The sequence below is a fragment of the Papio anubis genome, chromosome 5, assembly GCF_008728515.1.
Source record: "Papio anubis isolate 15944 chromosome 5, Panubis1.0, whole genome shotgun sequence".
In the NCBI taxonomy this organism is placed as follows: Eukaryota; Metazoa; Chordata; class Mammalia; order Primates; family Cercopithecidae; genus Papio; species Papio anubis.
In genome coordinates, this window is record NC_044980.1 from 60,450,278 (window position 1) to 60,469,680 (window position 19,403).

The 19,403-nt window shown below is 39.3% G+C and overlaps 1 protein-coding gene across 3 annotated transcripts in view; it reads right to left on the reverse strand.

Moving 5' to 3' along the window:
- SGTB (small glutamine rich tetratricopeptide repeat containing beta) overlaps nt 1-19,403 on the reverse strand; it is a 59,815-nt gene that overhangs the window by 17,471 nt on the left and 22,941 nt on the right. For all 3 annotated transcript variants that reach the window (XM_003899742.5, XM_009208515.3, XM_009208513.4), the window contains exon 6: nt 3,248-3,352. In XM_003899742.5, coding sequence (XP_003899791.1) covers nt 3,248-3,352 — 105 coding nt within the window. The remainder of the gene's footprint in view (nt 1-3,247; nt 3,353-19,403) is intronic.

A 19,403-nucleotide genomic window follows, 5' to 3' on the forward strand; every position in this document is an offset into this window, starting at 1 on the left:
ATGAAGCTTGTCTCATAAATGTACTTTCTCCATAAGGCACATTACAATCCTCTTGCACTTAGGAACACTAGATAACACTTCAGCCTATACTTGGGGGCCACTGTAAACAGCTAAATCACAAATAAAAGGCACAAAAATTAAAAAAAAAAACAACGTAGCACTAAATAGACTACTTCAGCATGAGAGCTGAAACAAAAAGGTAGAACAGCACCTTATTCACCCTCAGCAGAGATCGGGAACATCAGAAGACACATTTTCACTAATTGTGCATGCCATGAATGACCACAGAAGCAGTGTAAATATTGATTTGGAGATTACAAATCAATTAGCAAGTAGGCAAATTCATAAATACAGAATCTGCAAATAATGAGTATCAACTGTATATGAATTTTGAAAGCATGGAGCAGGATAAGCTGAACAGAGAGAATAGACAGAGAAACAGCAGCAGCAGAGGATGCAACCCTAAAATACAGCATTGTTTAGAGATGGTAGAGAGGAAGAACAAGCAAGGGAGACTGGAAAAGAGCACCCAGTAATGTGGAAGGGGAAACAGGGCAAGTGTGGCATCAGGATCCTAGAGAGTAATGTATTTTGACAATAAGTTAATAGCGGCCGGGCATGGTGGCTCACGCCTGTAATCCCAGCACTTAGGGAGGCAGAGGTGGGTGGATCACCTGAGGTCAGGAGTTCGTGACCATCCTGGCCAACATGGTGAAACCCCATCTCTACTAAAAATACAAAAACTAGCCAGGTATGGTGGTGGGCGCCTATAATCCCAGATATTCAGGAGGCTCAGGCAGAAGAATCACTTGAACCCAAGAGGAGGAGGCTGCAGTGAGCCAAGATTGCGCCACTGCACTCTACCCTGGACAACAAGAGCGAAACTCCATCTCTAAATAAATGAATCAATAAATAAATGAATAAGTTGGCTTATGAAAAAATAAATGAATAAGTTAACTGCACCAAATACTAAAAGACGGTGTATGGTGAGGATACAGAGCTGAACACTGGCCTAGGCAAAATAAAGACAACTGGTAACCTTGAATAGAGTTATCTCAGTAGACTGATGGTATTACTCAGGGTTCTCAAGAGAAAGGGAACCAATTGTGTATATATATATACACACACACATAGAAATATGAAGAGATTTCTTGTGATGGACTGGCTCACACAATTATGGAGGTTGAGAAGTCCTACCATCTGCTGTCTGCAAGCTGGAGACCCAGTAAAATTAGTGATGTAATTCCAGTCCAAACCCAAAGACTACAACCAGGACAATTGATGGTGTAAGTCGGGTCCAAGTCCAACGGCTTAAGAATGAGGAATGCTGAGGTCCAAGAGCAGGAGAAGATGGATGCTCCAGCTCAAGCAGAGACAGCAAATTTGCCCTTCCTCTATTTTTTTGTTCTATTTGGGCCCTCAAAGGAAAGGTTGATGCTTACCCACGCTGGTGTAGGTGATCTTCTTTACTCAGTCTACCGATTCAAATGCTAATCTCATACAAAAATTAGCTGGGCATGGTGGCTCACACCTGTAGTCCCAGCTACTTGGAAGGCAGGAGAATCGCTTGAACCCGGGAGGTGGAGGTTGCACCTGGGAGGTGGAGGTTGCAGTGAGCCAGGACTGCACCACTGCACTCCAGCCTGGGTGACAGAGTGAGACTCCATTTCAAAAAAAAAAAAAAAAAATGCTAATCTCTTCTGGAAACACACTCACAGACACACCCAGAAATAATGTTTTACCAGCTATCTGGGCATCTTTGCCCAATCAAGTTAACAAATAAAATTAACCACCATAGTGACATAGAACAGAAGCCCTACTGTAGTGAGCTGAAGAGGGAATAAGAGATGACAAAGATAAAACAGCAAGTACAGATAACCATCAGGGTCATAGAACAAGGAATTGAGAAGTGGGATGGTGGCTAGAGGGGAACACTGGGCAAAAGGATGGGTCCAACTAATGATTTTTTTTTTTTTTTTTTTTTGAGACAGGGTCTCACTCTGTCACCCAGGCTGGAATGCAGTGACATGATCACAGCTCACTGCAGCCCCGACTTCCCAGACTCAAGCAATCCTCCCACCTCAGCCTCCCAAGTAGCTGGGACTACAGGTGTACACCACCACTCCTGGATAATTTTAGTATTTTATAGAGATGGGGCTCAAGCATTTCTCCCACCTTGGCCTCCCAAAGTGCTGGGATTACAGGTGTGAGCCACTGCACCTGCCTCAGTGAATGATTTTTTACGAACTTATCACATGCCAGTCATTATCATCTATTAGAGATGGAAGAACTAATGTTGTAGAAAATGAAGGGGGTTGTAATAGTTGCAAAGTTGTGGAGAAGGTACAAGGGGATGAGATCTTAAAGCAAGAGTGGAGGCAATGGTCTTAAGTAAGAATGCGCCTGTTTTTTGTTTTTTGTTTTTTTTTTTTTTTTTGAGACAGAGTCTCAATCTGTCACCCAGACTGGAATACAGTGGCTCTATCTCAGCTCACTGCAACCTCTGCCTCCCAGGTTCAAGCGATTCTCCTGCCTCAGCCTCCCAAGTAGCTGGGACTGCAGGTGCTCACCACCATGCCTGGCTAATTTTTGCATTTTTAGTAGAGACAGGGTTTTGCCATGTTGGCCAGGCTGGTCTTGAACTCCTGACCTCAGGTGATCTGCCCGCCTTGGCCTTCCAAAGTGCTGGGATTACAGGCGTGAGTCACCACGCTCAGCCAGAATGCTTCCATTTTAACAAGAAAAAAAGGCATTCTGTGTAGATACAAATGTAGGTAGACTGATGGATTTGCAAGGAGGAAAATGAGTTGTTTTTCTTCAAATCATTTTCTTCTCAATTAAGTGTAAGGCAATTGTGTCAGTTGAGAGTCATCATAGAGGGAGTAGTGGAAATTTGAAGGGAGAGGAAGAGGGATGAAAGAGTCACATCAGAGAGTGGAAAGGTGACTAGAGGAAGGAAATAGAATAGAATTGTCTGCAATATTGAGTGCTCATCTGAGATTTGTGGTCATGGACATGAAATTAGTCAACTAAGTACGATTATATAATTTTCTCCAACAATCAAATCAGTCATCAATCATCTCACTTCCAAGTCACAGAAATTGTAGTCATTTCCTCCCTTATGTTTTATTTATCTTCTTCTTAGTTCAGAGGGTACAATATTAAGCAGAAAATTCAAAAGCAAGCCATTAAGGACAGCATACCTGATGCTACATGGTACTACTTGGAACATTCTCCCAGAACTTACCCCATTCTCCCATAGGCCTTACTGTACTTTGAATCGATTGCTATTGCTTTTTCACAATCCTTTATCGCATCTGTATAGTGACCTAATTTGCTCTGAGCAGCAGCCCTAAGAGAAAGAAAAGATAATTTTATTAAAGGCAGTTTTCAAGGCACTAATTTAGATTTTTCAGGTACTAATTGTTCCAATTTGTAGATCATTCCCACTAAATTTCTAAGTCAAACTGTCTAAGATAATTATGTAATAAAATGAAAACAAAACAAAACAAAAAGCTCAGAAACTTCTGTGCAGAAAAAAGTATGCAGGCTGCCTTTCACTGTTTGCTTTGCTATAGAAAGGACAAATATGCAAGTCATACAACTAGTCTACCTATTTATACCCTTTCTAGTTTGTCCAAACAGAAAAGTGAAAAAGCTAGGACATCTGGGCTACTATGGAGGCACAAAGAGTGAGTGATTGCTGTGAATGGCTACACAGAGGGTTGTGCTATTACGACTTTAACAGTAGGGTTAAAGTACAAGTAAAAGTGATATCCCAGTCCCCTGGCACTTTCTCTCATTCATTCATTTCTAAGGCCAACTAGATTTTATTTCTTTCAGTCTCCTAGAAGTTCTCATGATCTTGTCCCTCATCAAAAGGTTGAAGAGCCAACTTTGGAAAAAGAACACTTGCCTAGATCAAAATCCCTACAATAGTGACCTCTCCTCAATAACGTTTCCAAATAGGAAGAAACAGCTCAGAGGAGAAACAGGAAAGGAGAAGAGAAGCACTAAGATGGATGCTCAGAAGTCAAAGTGGGGTGCCAGAAACCAAGAAATAGAAGTTTCTTGGACCAAGGAGGGCCAAGGTGTGGTGACCACTTCTTCGATTTCTCACAACTACAAAGGAGAATGCTATGCTGCACAGCACCTCTGCCTCTACCACTGTAACTCCAAGACCTGGTACCCTTTCTATTAATTAAGGTAAAGAAGCACTTTCTGAAAATTTTGCTTGCAAGTCCAGAAATGAACTTAGGCTCCTTCATGTTCTTCAGTCTACAGACAAAAGTCTCATGCTAACCCAAGGTCTCTGACCTCATGTTCCTCTCCCATTGCAATCTCAGAAGCACTACTCTTGTTTTTGCTACCTCTATTCTTCTCTCTTTACCCATATTTGTTTTTTTGTTTTGTTTTGTTTTTTTCCTTTTTGTGGAGAACAGAGTCTTGTTATCCTGCCCAGGCAGGTCTTGAACTCCTGGGCTCAAGCTATCCTCCCACCTCTGCCTCCCTAAGAGCTGGGATTACAGGCGTTAGTCACTGCACCCGGCCCCATGTTAGTTGTTTTAATTGTCCTTAAAAACAATCTTTTTGTTTAACCACCCAGTAAACCATCTCTCTTCCTTGAAATTAGTCAAAGGTCACAACTTTCAAGGACCTAGCTGGAATCGAATAAGCACACGTGAAAACAATAAAGCTGATTAGAACACCACCTATCTCCAAGTATCAGTGAGGATCCTTGCTGATCCTCAATATTCTTAAGTATGTTCTAATCTCCTCCTATCAATCAAACTATAGATTAGGGTTATCTAATACTACTTTTATATCACATCCAGCTTATTATTATACTCTATAAATACTAGCTGTACATAGTAATAAATCAATTATTTGCTAGGTATCCACGAACAGAATGTGTTACGTAAAACCAATCCTGGATAGAAGAAGCTAAAAAAAAATACTGCCAATTCTGGAAGTTGAACCTGGGAATATAAACCTACTAAAATTTCACTAAAAATTAAGCACGTTTAGTGGAAAGAAAAGGAGAAGAAATAGGAGTTTAGTTCTAATTAAGCACATTTAGTGGGAAGAAAAGGAGAAGAAATAGGAGTTTAGTTCTGATTAACAGGAAGATGCTGAGAAATTTCCATCATAGCCTAGCTTCCAAAAAGCAGATTAACAACATGTGAGTCTGGATCACTGACTTTTTCCCATCCAATGTGAGGATTCCAGGTCAATAAGCATTCATTAAAGTTACACTGTGTAAGGAGCACAACCTTCCAGACTAGTACAGATCTTTCTTTTAGAGTAGCTTAACTCAGAGAAAATGTTAAGAGACCAACCTTGCAAAGTTTATATACTTCAATGGGTGACACATAGATACATACTCCCAAAAAGGAGATTTCAAGAAAACTCGTATTTATGCCCAATTTGGCCTTCTAAGCCACATTACTTTCAAGACAAAACTTTGTGTCACAGTAACAATAGGAATGAGACATTGCCTCAGAGCAAGCTCCTTTCTCTACCACTATAGAAAGCTCTTGTCCACATGTGATTTTAATCCATAAAGCCAGGAAGGTCCCTCAGAGGCCTCAAATGTTCTTGTCTATTCTGCCCGGTTGCTTGAAGGAGAACATTTCAGAGAGTGAAGTAATGCAAGCAATTAACTGAATGACAATGGAATCCTACCAACTCAGGAGGTTTTTTATTATTGTTGTTGTGTTTGTTTTTTTGAGACAGAGTCTTGCTTTGTCGCCCAGGCTGGAGGGCAGTGGCGCAATCTCGGCTCACTGCAACCTCTATCTCTCAGGTTCAAGCGATTCTCCTACCTCAAACCCCCAAGTAGCTGAGATTACAGGTGTGTGCCACCACGCCCTACTAATTTTTGTATTTTTAGTAGAGACAGGGTTTCGCCCTGTTGGCCAGGCTGATCTTGAACTCCTGACCTCAAGTGATCTGCCCACCTCGGCCTCCCCAAGTGCTGCGATTACAGGCGTGAGCCGCCATGCCAGGCCAGGAAGTTGAATCTGGGATTACAAAAATGGCTAAACCAAATTTCATCTAAGAATTAACATTTATTGAGAGAAAAGGAGTTAACGGACTAAGCTTTGAGACAGATTTTTAAAATAATTTTATTATATATAATAAGCAGAGCCACCGGAAGAAAGAAAAATTTGTCCAGAAACGGAGCATGAGATCTATACTAAGTCCAGGTCTTATATCTAACTCCATAGGCAAGGCAATACTATCTGCAAATTCACAGGCCTAGTGTCTGATCTATCACTGATATCTGATTCTAGATATCTGCGAACAGTGGTTTTGTAGAACAGCAAATGCTTCAATCTCATCTCTCTTCTGTCAAGAGTCGCACTTTCATGAGCTGAGATCCGGCCACTGCACTCCAGCCTGGGCGACAGAGCGAGACTCCGTCTCAAAAAAAAAAAAAAAAAAAGAGTCGCACTTTCTAGTCAGTGTATGTGTCTGCACATATGCACAGAAACATGCAAGAAGGGTAAAAGGGCTCATGGGAGGATGGAAAGAGAAAGTTTTGAAAAGGGAATTCAGAGAAAGAACTACGTGGTTTTGAAAAAACAACAAATCTGTTCCTAAACACTTGCTAAACACCATCAGGAAAGTGAAAGGCAATACTTGCCTTTAGATATCTGATTAGCGATTTTTAAAATATAATCAGAAAATGACTCCTCTATACATAATACATAGGACTTAGCATAGTCTGAGCATCTGTAATGTTACATAGCAAAAGTTTTTAAAGAGAACAATAATACCATGTGGATTGTATTTTAAGTGGTTAATATATGGCTACATTCAGGATTTAATGTTAACTATTTTTAATTGTATTTCTTTTCTTTTTTCTTTTTTTTTTTTTTTTTTTTGAGGCAGAGTCTCACTCTGTTACCCAGGCTGGAGTGCAGTAGTGAAATCTCGGCTCACTGCAAGCTCCGCCTCCCAGGTTCACACCATTCTCCTGCCTCAGCCTCCCGAGTAGCTAGGATTACAGGCACCCGCCACCATGCCCAGCTAGTTTTTTGTATTTTTAGTAGAGGCGGGGTTCCAACATGTTAGCCAGGATGGTTTCGATCTCCTGACCTTGTGATCTGCCTGCCTCGGCCTCCCAAAGTGCTGGGATTACCGGCGTGAGCCACCATGCCCAGCCTTTTAATTGTATTTCTTTGTTTAGTTAAAATTTATCTTTAATAAATGCATATTCATGCCTTCCCAAAATACTAGTCATCCTACAGGTACACATATTACCATATATTAAGATTATCTAGCAAATCTAAAGTAAAAACACTTATCTGCGTACCTAAATCTGGCTGTAAATTAAGGATGACAACTATTCCATCTACTTTGCACAGAATCTCAGAGCAATCAAGGACCATTTATCTGATCTGTTAACACTTGCTATATCACATCTACCAAAAAAAACTCTTCTAAAATGACCGGGAACAATGCGACACAAGTATAATTATTGTTTGATATGCAAATCTTTCAACTCAAAGTTTCCATAATGTCTCCTGCCCTCATAATTATAAACCAATATAATTGGTTTATAATACCAACTGAAGGATACTGAAAGATACAGCGAAGGAGTAAAGCTACACCACTCCATTTGTTCTTCTCTAAATATTTCCACTTAATTCATTCAACTAATATATCTATTGAGGGCCAGAGAATGCACACTTTTCTAAGAATAATGGATACAGCAATAAGCAAAATAATACTCCTGTCCTCAATAGCACTTAGATTCTAGCGGGGGCATGGAGGGTGAGGAGAAGTCTGGCAGACTACAGAGAAAATGTGGTTTTAGGGCTCGTTTTCTAGGTCTAGTTTTCTGTCAATCTTTCTTCATACAGCATGACTGAGGCCCTTACTTCTCAGACTAATTATAAAAATGTTAATATTTATTTTAAAATAAACACATAGTCCTTTGCTTCAGTTTAAAAAAATTAAGACGTGAAAGTAGTTCATGTGAAAAAGTGTATGGGTTTCTCTGACTTAATACTCACTACAAAGTAACAGCAGGACAAGAATAACCATTAGAAGAAGAGCTATAGGATGTGTAACTTTCAAATAATTAGAAAGAAAGAAAAAAAATCAAAACAATAGAAGGGAGGGAAGTAGGGGAGGAAAGAAGCAGCCAAGAAAGAGAATGCTTAAAAAGAGCCGGGTGCAGTGGCTCATGCCTGTCATCCCAACACTGTGGGAGGCCAAGGCCAAGAGGATCACCTGAGTCCAGGAGTTTGAGACCACCTTGGACAACACAGTCAGACCCTGTGTCTACGAAAAATTTAAAAATTACCCAGTTGTAGTAGTGTACACCTGTAGTCTCAGCTACTCGGGAGACTGAGACAGGAGGATCACTTGAGCCCAGGAGGTTGAGGCTGCAGTGAGCCATGTTTATGCCATTGTACTTTAGCCTGAGTGACAAAGCAAGAGTCTGTCCTCCCCACCCCGCAAAAAAAAGGTAGCAGAAAACAATTCAAATTTATCAGACAAAACTCAGATTCTCAACTTGGATACAAAATATATCACTTAAAACATAATCATACACAGGTTGAAGTTAAAAGGACAGAAAAAGACAAACAGGAGAACTGAAACAACAAAAAAGAAAGCTGATGTAGAACATTAATATTAAATATCAATATTAATTTAATATTAAATATTAAACACAAGGCAAATCAGATCATTAAGGATAGAGAGAGGCATTATTTTTACTAATCACCCTTTCAAATTTAATTTTATGTAAAAAACTTACAAGGTTCAGAAGTTAAACCTACATTAGAAGTCTCCCTCTCATCCTATTGGGGATGGGTGAGAATGGGGTAGATGGGATAGAAATGGGAGTAAGACTTCAAAAAGATGAAAAAGCAAACCTTCAAACTAAATAAAACAGAAACAATTGATCCTAATTGCATATCAAAAACAATTCAAATCATTTTTGAGCACAGTATTCTGAGTATATATGATTACTGAGATGCATTCAAAGACAAAAGAAAAACTGCAAAGAAATCCTGAAGTTTACATACCAGGCCTGCTAGTGGTGTAATATTAGCTTATAAGACCAACTGAAGGATACTGAAAGATACAGCAAATGAGTAAAGCTACTGGTGGTGGTGGAAGAAGGGTTTTCACCCTGGGAGAAGGAAGATAAAAATATAAAATGGAGGAATATGAGGGAGAAATTCTGTGATGCTAGAATGTGAATGGAAGGCATCTGTATAAACTGATAACTTTTCAAAAAATCAGTTTCCTAGCTCCGTCCACTGAAAAGACCTAGAAGCAATAAGACCTTAGTAGCAATGATCATGTCCTGCAACTCCATCTTGGTTTCTAAATACCATCCTCCACTGAAAAGGTCAGAGCTTCCTTGGAGAAATAGTTGAGCTCAGGGCTACAACAGGGAAAGTACAAAGCAAATCTGGAATGTCTTATTGTCTCAGAAAGCAAGAAAGTGGTTGGTTTTTTGGTTTTTGGTTTTTGTTTGTTTGTTTGTTTTTGAGATAGTCTTGCTCTGTCTCCCAGGCTGGAGTGCAGTGCCACGCCCAGCTATTTTTTGTATTTTTAGTAGAGACGGTTGTTTCACCATGTTGATCAGGCTGGTCTCAAACTCCTGACCTCATGTGATCCGCTGGTCTCGGCCTCTCAAAGTGCTGGGATTACAGGCGATAAGCCACTGTGCCTGACTAAGAAAGTGTTTTTTAAAAATGAAGTTACATAAAAGGATACACTGACCAGTTTCAAGGTGCTCTCATTAGCCAAATGTGGGATAATTTAAGAATCAAAAATAACTCATTATAACATATTGAATAGTGACTTTTTAAAAAATTAATGAGTCCAAATGAATATTCAAATGACACTCAAAAAAGCTGCAGTGAGGAAGAGGGAGAAAGCTGAAAAAGGAGGAGAGGAAAGCTCTTCTTTATAGAAATATGTGAGGAAATATATGTAAAGGAAATGATAAAATTAGAAAAATCATCATTTTGCAACTATCAACGTATTAATGATATGGTATTAATGATAAGGAGAAAGATCATGAATAGATGATAAAACATTTAATAAAAGTTTGTTAGGAAATAATTTTTTATTCATATCACCAAACCCTACAGATTACTTACAAATTACAAAAGGAATAATAGATCTGATGGTCATCACCTTAAGATATCAAACTTAAGAGTCACCAGTAATGGGACAGTCTGAAAATATGTGCCTCCTAACATAATGCAATAAGTGGTACACATAATTATTTTTGTAGGCTTTATAACAAAATTTAACTTAAACTTAAATCATGAGGAAGCACTACATAAATCCAGAATATGGCTCATTCTATAAGACAATTGGCCTGAACTCTTCAAAAATTGTTTATGTCATGAAAAACAATCAATCAAAAAAGTCAGGGATACTTTTTAGATTAAAAGAGACTAAAGTGGCATAACAAAATACAATGCAAGAAACTGGGTTGGATTCTGGATAAAAAACATAGCTATAAAAGATATTTTGGGGACAAATGAAAAGATTTCAGTATTAATACTAATTTTCTTACATGTAAATGGTATGATAATTATATGAAGTATATCCCTGTTCTTGGGAGATATAGTTGAAGTATTTGGGATGAGAAAGAAAATTTTATATATTTGTATATAGGCATATACACACCCCTCCATATACCCCAAAAGAAAGACAAAGAGAGGCCAGGTGCAGTGGCTCATGCCTGTAATCCCAACACTTTGGGAGGCCGAGGTGGGTGAATCACTTGAGGCCAGGAGTTTGAGAAAGCCTGGCCAACATAGTGAAATCCTGTCAACTCTAAAAATACAAAAATTAGCTGGGTGTCCTGTGGTTCCCGCTACTCAGGAGACTGACGCACAAGACTTGCATGAACCTGGGAGGCAGAGGTTGCAGTGAGCTGAGATCATGCCATTGCACTACAGGCTGGGTGAGAGAGTGAGAGAAGGATGGGATGGGACAGGAAGGGAAGGAGGGAGGGATGAAGGAAGGAAGGAAGGAAGGAAGGAAGGGATGAAGGAAGGAAGGAAGGAAGGAAGGAAAAGAGAGAGAGAGAAAGAGAGAGAGAGAAGGAAGAAAGGAAGGAAGGAAGGAAGGAAGGAAGGAAGGAAGGAAGGAAGGAAGGAAGGAAGGAAGGAGAGAAAGAGAAGGGAAGGGAGGGGAGGGAAGGGAAGGGGGGAGGAAGGAAGGAAGGAAGGAAGGAAGGAAGGAAGGAAGGAAGGAAGGAGGAAGGGAAGGAAGAAAGGAGAAAAAGAAAGGGAGGGAAGGAGGGAGGGAAGGAAGGAAGGAAGGAAGGAAGGAAGGAGAGAGGGAGGGAGGGAAGGAAGGAAGGAAGGAAGGAGAGAGGGAGGGAAGGAAGGAAGGAAGAAAGGAAGGAGAGAGGGAGGGAAGGAAGGAAGGAAGAAAGGAAGGAAGGAAAGGAAGGAAGGAGAAAGGTAAGGAAGGAAGGAAAGAAGGGAGGGAGGGAGGGAAAGAGTGAGGAAGTAAACATGGCAAATTGTTAACTACCATTGATTCTATGATGAACATACATATAGAGAGATATGTTCATCATACTATTCTCTCTCAATAACTAATAGGTTTAAATTTGTTTTTTTGAGAAAATAGACACACATACACACTGCCATATCACTGTTTCATCATTAGAAGTCATCAGGTAGAGACAACTTTCCCTTCTAAAATTCACTGAACCAACTCAGCTGATGTTTGTGGAATACCTGTAATATGCTAGACACTGAACTCAAAACCACTATACAGAGATGAAGAGAATATCTCCCTGCCCTTCAACCTTTCCTAGTCTAATAGGGAAACAGATATGCAAATAAACAAATACTATAATAAATGCAAAACTGGAAGTATAAAAGGAAGAGGCAACACAGAGAAAGGTGTGGCTAACCCTATGCCAAGCTGTCTAACAGAACTTTCTGCAATAGAAAAGTTCTGTTTCTGTACTATCCAATACAGTAGCACCTAGCCACATGTGAGTAATGAGCATTTGAAATATGCTAATGCAACTGAGGAATTGCTAATACAATTTTTAATTGTATTACATTTTAATTAATTTATATTGAAATCACCACATGTGGTTGGGAGCTACCATATTGGACAGCACCACTCCACTGGACGTGGAGTGGAAGGGCATAGGGGCATGGTCAGGAGGTTGGGAGGAAAAGATACTAAGAAGCCTGGATGCAGTGGCTCCCACCTGTAATCCCAGCACTTTGGGAGACCAAGGCGGGTGGATCACCTGAGGTCAGGAGTCTGAGACCAGCCTGGCCAACATAGTGAAACCTCGTCTCTACTAAAAATACAAAAAAATTAGTCGAGCGTAGTGGTGGGCGCCTGTAGTCCCAGCTACTCAGGAGGCTGAGGCAGGAAAACTGCTTGAACCTGGGAGGCAGAGGGTGCAGTGAGTTGAGATCATGCCACTGCACTCCAGCCTGGGTGACAGAGGGAAAAAAAAGAAAAGATATTAAGAAAGTCTTCCCAAAAGAAGCAACACCTAACAGAGTTTTTTTGTCTTTTGTTTTCTGAGATGGAGTTTCGCTCTTGTGGCTCAGGCAGGAGTGCAGTGGCGCCACCGGCTCACTGCAACCTCCACCTCCCAGATTCAAGCAATTCTCCTACCTCAGCCTCTAGAGTAGCTGGGATTACAGACAGGCACCACCACACCCAGCTAATTTTTTGTATTTTTAGTGGAGACGGGGGTTTCACCATGCTGGCCAGGCTGGCCTCGAACTCCTGACCTCAGGTGATTCACCCACCTCGGCCTCCCAAAGCCTAATGGGTTTTGAAGGATGACTAGCAGTTGACCAATTAGATAAGGTAGGAAATATTCTAGGCACAGGGGGAAGCACATACAAAGCACGGAGAGATGTCCCAACATGGTATTTTTAAGAAATCAGTAAGTTTCGTATTACATGTGCACAGGTAGTAGAGAGAAGAGGAAAAGGGTAGGAGGAAAAGTGAAGATAATAAAGTTAAGAGAAAAGAAAGAACCTAGATTAGAAAAGATCTTATGCGTCACGTTGAGGAGCTTAAATTGGATGCTGTAGGTATTTTGGAACTACTGAACAGAAAGCAAGCATTAGATGATCAATTTCACATCTTAGAAAAAAACCTTTTGGCAGAAGACAGGAGTGGGGAATGCAAGTAAAAATGGAATGCTATTTTCATGTCCCTATTGCACTAGTTCAACCAAAGTTAAGAACCTGGACTAAGGGAGCAGGAAATAAATTAGCCATTTGGGAGGTGTATGGAAAATGGAAACAGAAAGACACCCTGAAATCTGGCTTCAGATTCTGACAATAAGATAAGAAATAAGCAGGGAGGATCAGACTCAGAGAGAAGAGTGGGTGTGAGGAAGGAGGGGGACTGTGTTTCAATCTTAACAGCTTTGGATCACAAACTGCAAGTTAGGGTGAAAGCAGATTTGTGCAGCTCACAAAAGGAACAGGAGAGGCGTCTGAGCCTCAGAGGCCAGGAAAGGAAAGAGAAGACAGGCTATATTTGAATCTTCTGGAAGATGAAGTGAAACATGCCAATGTCTGAACTGAATAACAATGTGGTCTGTGCTCTCTGCCTCTGTTGTCTGGTTATCAGGGCATAACTAATGAAATTTCAGTGGAACAGTACAGTCAGAGTCACATGTTTTCAGGCACCCTTGCTTTCTTTGCCTTATTAGAAACAAAAGCATGAATATGATTTATGTTCTATTTTTATAGAAAGGCAGAAAAAAATCAAGCTACTTCACATTTCTCACATCATGCATAAATAAATCATGGCAAAAAATCTATTCCTACAACTAAAGAAGCCTTATCTTGTTTTTGAAAGAAACAAATGTTGCAAATCTAGGACTATGCTGGGAACTTTGTACATATTATCACTCCTCACAACTACCCTTTGAAGTGGATAATATCCTTATTTCACAAGTGAGGAAACTGAGGCTTAAAAAGATACAGTGACTGCCCAAGGTCATGTAGCTAGTAAGTGCAGAACTGAGATTCAACGACAAGCTCAAATCCCAGTGAATTGACTGACCACATGCTGCTCACAGAGGAGGAGGAAACAAAATGCGAAATAATGAGGCTTCTGTTCCCATCTTTCTCAGGGTTCACATGGCTACGTGCTGTCACTAGCATTTCTTATTACAATGGCCTGATGCTTCTTGATTGTGCCTTTTATACTAAGCTCTCCAATCTGAAATGCCTTCCCCTCTCCTCTGCCTATCCAAGTTCTATCAGTCCTTCAAATCTGACTCCAGTTCTCCATCACCTGAGACGCCTTCCAAATTCCCTCCATCATGCTCTCTCTCTCTCTCCTGTCTTTTATTGCCTTAAGCCATTCAACCATCTATCCACCCCTGAAGCATGAGCTTACTATGGGTAAAGTACTCAGCACTGAAGTACAAAAGAAATGAGAACATCGTGTTTGTGTAGAGACAGAAGACATCCAAAACTGTTGTTCATTTCATATTATGGAGAGTTTGGTGGTGTTTTAGACCTATACTCAATCATTTGTTGTTTTATGTATACAAGGGTTAATGTGAATGGCTGCTTGCTTCAGTATCTTTTATACACTTCATAGTACAAAAATTGGCTGAACTCCTACAAAGCACAGTATAAGGTGCTATAGGGGATACAAATAGATACAAGTGCCAATCTCTGCCCTTCACCTGAAGAAATAAAACAAATATGTATATAAGGCAGAAAATATGATAAGCATATGATAAAACATATGACAAACCTACATAAATGTTACACATTGTGTCAAGTGCTAGAAGTATATTCAAAAAGCAAAACTACATGATATGTTTACAAGGAAGGATTCAGGTTTTCCTTTTATCACAGTGGAGCCTAAAGCATCATAGGATCCTAAAAGGCCAAAATAGAAGACAAGTACTAGAAAAGAAAGAGTCATGCTTAAGAAATGTGCCCGATGATCATTTTCTAACAAATTAAAAAGTCAGTTCTATAAAAAGTAAACATTAGTTCATCCTAGGGAGTTGAGTATGTAAAAAATATTTTGATTGGTAATAAAATTGTGAAAATGAATTTAAAATGAAGATTTAGATTGGCTATTCTGAGCTTCCAATTTGCAGCCAGTTGGCAAAGAAAAATGGCAGAGATAGTTGGCAAGATTACAGGCTATTGAGATATTTATAGTTACTAGAGTCTCAATAAAACCAAAGTGATCCTAAAGCTTTGTTTAGTACTTATATTAAATATAGAAACTTTTCTGATTATTTAATATTAAATAGCATGCTCTTTTACTGTACTTTTCAGGGAAAAAGATATGATTTAAGTTCAAAGGAGAAGCATAATTATTGATTTCAGTTTTACAAAAATTAAATAAAAAGCAAGCACAGGTATTGCCAAGAATTTCTTCTAATACAGCACTGGTGGATATAAGACTATTCTCATCAAAAATAAACTTTGTAGGCTCACATTTTCCATATTTACACCTAAAAGTATATGGCTTATTGTGCTCTACAAATAAGAAATTTTGTGATCATATTTGTATCTGGTTACAACATTTCATGACACTCTTAAGTATTTATTTCAAGACTGCATATGCTAAAACATTAAAACATTATTATATAAATTAATCTGATTATACATAATAAAACTTAACCATCAAACCACAGCTAAGAGGATTCATTCTCTACAAATTATTTGGATTTTCTATTTTGGAGAGCTACACTGATGATTAATAAAGGAATTTTTATGTGTGTGAAGAAGAAAATGAAGTTCTCTAGTGAGGCCAACTAAACTTCTTAAGGATACGACCTCCCACAAATAATAACTATAAAATCTGGACAACATTTTTTAAAAATTGTTTTAACTAGAAGCAGCCCAGGTGGCCATAGATAGGAAAACAGCTAAGCAAACTGATATATTCAAACCATAGAATATTATTGATCAATAAAAAAGAATGAACTAATACATGCCACGACATGGTTGAATCTCAAAACCATTATGCTGAGCAAATAAAGTTTTGCACAAAAAATATGTATGACTTCTTTCATATGAAACTCTAGAGGAAATGAATCTAATCTATCAAAACAGTGGTTACCTCTGGTGAGTATTGTAGGCAACAGACTATGAAGGGGTTTAAGGAACTTCCTGGACATCTGATGGTAGCTGGGATTACAGGCACCCACCACCATGCCTTGCTAGTGATGGTAATTTTCAATATCTTGATAGAATTTTAGGTTACACGGGTGTATGTATTTGTCAAAACTCCGTGAAAGTACAGTTAAGATTTATGCATTTTTTGTATGTAAACTTTACCCCAAAAAAATGATATGCATGCTAAGTACTTAAGGAGGATATATATTGATGGCTGCAAGTTGACTTGAAATGCATCAAATGTACTATACTGCTTGATCTCCATAACAACCTTATGAGGTAAATACTATTATTACCCACATTTTACAGATAGGGAAACCAAGGCATAGATGCACTAGGAACTTTGCTCAAGGTCACACAGGTAGTAAGTGACAGAGCCAGAAATTAGAATCCAAAGAGTCTGGACCCATCAAAAATAAATAAGTGAGACCTAATTAAACTGAAAGGCTTCTGTACAGCAAAAGAATCATCAGAGTAAACAGACAGCCCACAGAATGGGAGAAAATATTTGCAAACTGTGCATCCAACAAAGAACTAATAAGTAGAATCTACAATAACTCAAACAAATCAGAAAAACAAACAAACAAACAAACAAATTAACCCATCAAAAAGTGGGCAAATAACATGAATAGACATTTCTCAAAGTTAAACAAATGGCCAAACGTATGAAAAAATGCTCAATCACTAATTATCAGGGAAATGCAAATTGAAACCACAATGAGATACCACCTTACTCTTGCAAGAATAGCCATTATTAGAAAGTCAAAAAACAACAGATGTTGGCATGGATGTGGTGAAGAGGGAATACTTATACACTGCTAGTGGAAATGTAAATTAGTACAACCTATATGGAAAACAGTGTGGAGATTTCTTAAAGAATTAAAAGTAGATCTACCATTCGATCCAGGAATCCCATTACTGGGTACCCACTCAAAGGAAAAAAAGTCATTACATCCAAAAGACACCTGCACGCATATGTTTATTGCAGGGCAATTCATAATTGCAAAGATGTAGAACCAACTAAGGGCTCATTGGCCAATGAGTGGAAGAAGAAAATGTGGTATATATGTATATACTATGGAATACTACTCAGCCACAGAAAAAGAACAAGATGATATCTTTTGCAGCAACTTGGATGGAGCTGGAGATCATAACTGTAAGTGAAGTAACTCAGGAATGGAAAACCAAATGCTGTGTGTTCTCACTTATAAGTAGGAGCTAAGCTATTGGTACACAAAGGCATACAGAGTGGTATAATGTACTCTGAAGACTCAGAAGTGGAAGGATAGGAGGGAGATGAGATAAAAAAACTACATGTTGGGTACAATGTACACTACTCAGGTGATGGTTTCACTAAAATCTCAGACTTCACCACTATACAATTAAACCATATAACCAAAAACCACATATACCCCCAAAGCTACTGAAAAATATATATATATATTTTTTAAAGAGTCTGGGTTCAGAATCCCTGCTCTTAACAACTTCTCTATTATAGTTCCACTAGTTGACTTGTTTGTTTGGTTTTTGTTTACTTTTTAGTAGAGACAGGATTTCACCACAATGGCCAGGAACTCCAGACCTCAAGTGATCCGTCCGCCTCAGCCTTCCAAAGTGCTTGGATTACAGGCATGAGCCACTGCACCCAGTCAACTTGTTATTGATATGGTACTCTCAAGATATGGTACTCTTCTCAAGTTTGTGGATGACATGAAAACAGAAGTAAGAGCAAATTCATTAATTACTTTACAGATTACTTATCAAAAAAGCTTTAAAAGACAAATGAATAGGAGCTTATAACAAGATAGAATTTGATAGGGGCAAAACGTAAGAGCCTGCATTTAAGTATAAGCAAGCAATTGTTTCTCCAGTGGCAGTATTAGTGCATAGCAGGTATTTGGTAAAAACCTGTCAAATATATATACGATTGAGTTATACGATAGAATCTATGAAAAAAGACGGCCGTAATATACCAAAAGCAAAATATGAACTTAACAAACAATGCTAGAATAAGCTGATATACAGCCATGTTATCTAGAAAGTGGGTTAAATTAGAGCCTTACAAGACTGTTGGTCTAGTTAGGCTAATGCCAGGTATACTGTGTTATCTTCTGGGAACTGTATCTAACACACACAGGTAAACTGGAACAAGTTTCAAGAGAAGGTACAGGACTTAAAAGCTGTACTACCTGAAATATAACAGAAGAAACTTCAAACATTGAATGTGGAGAAAACAAAAGTGAACACGGTAGTAAATTTTAAAATGTAAGGTACTATCATGAAAAAGAAGAATCGGCGATGGGGGGCGGTGGCTCACGCCTGAAATCCCAGCACTTTGGGAGGCCAAGGCGGGCGGATCACGAGGTCAGGAGATTGAGACCATCCTGGCTAACATGGTGAAACCCTGTCTCTACTACAAAAATACAAAAAACTAGCCGGGCGTGGTGGCGGGCGCCTGTAGTCCCAGTTACTCGGGAGGCTGAGGCAGGAGAATGGCGTGAACCTGGGAGGCGGAGCTTGCAGTGAGCCGAGATCGCGCCACTGCACTCCAGCCTGGGCGACAGAGTGAGACTCCGTCTCACAAAAAAAAAAAAAAAAAAGAAAAAGAAAAGGAAAAGAAGAATTATGGCTAGGCATGGTTGCTCAGACTTGTAATCCGAGCACTTCGGGAGGCTGAGGCAGGTAGATCACTTGAGGTCAGGAGTTCAACACCAGCCTGCCCAACATGGTGAAACCCCGTCTCTATTAAAAATTAGCTGGGCCTGGTGGCGCATGTCTGTAGTCCCAGCTACCCGGGAAGCTGAGACCGGAGAATCACTTGAACCTGGGAGGCGGAGGTTGCAGTGAGCCAAGATCCTGCCACTGCACTCCAGCCTGGGCGTTAGAGCAAGACTCCGTCTCAAAAAAAAAAATCGTAATTATTCTGGAACTAACCTTAAGTAAAACCAACTGACAGAAGCTACAGGAGCTACAGGAAAACAAATTCAGTGTCAATATAAGGAAGACCTTTCTAACAAATATAACCACAAAAGGCAGGGGAAGAGAGTGCTGTCTCAGAAGGGTGTGACTACCCTAAATATGATAATAATGAGTTTATGAAACATTGGACTGAGTTAACTTAAAGATCTCTTTCAAACCTAAGAACCTACTATAAAATAAAAGGTGATAAGGCCGTCATAACAAGTTTCAAATGGGTTAAAATAGTAATGCCAGTAACCAAAACAGACTTGAGATGATAAAATTTAAATGAAA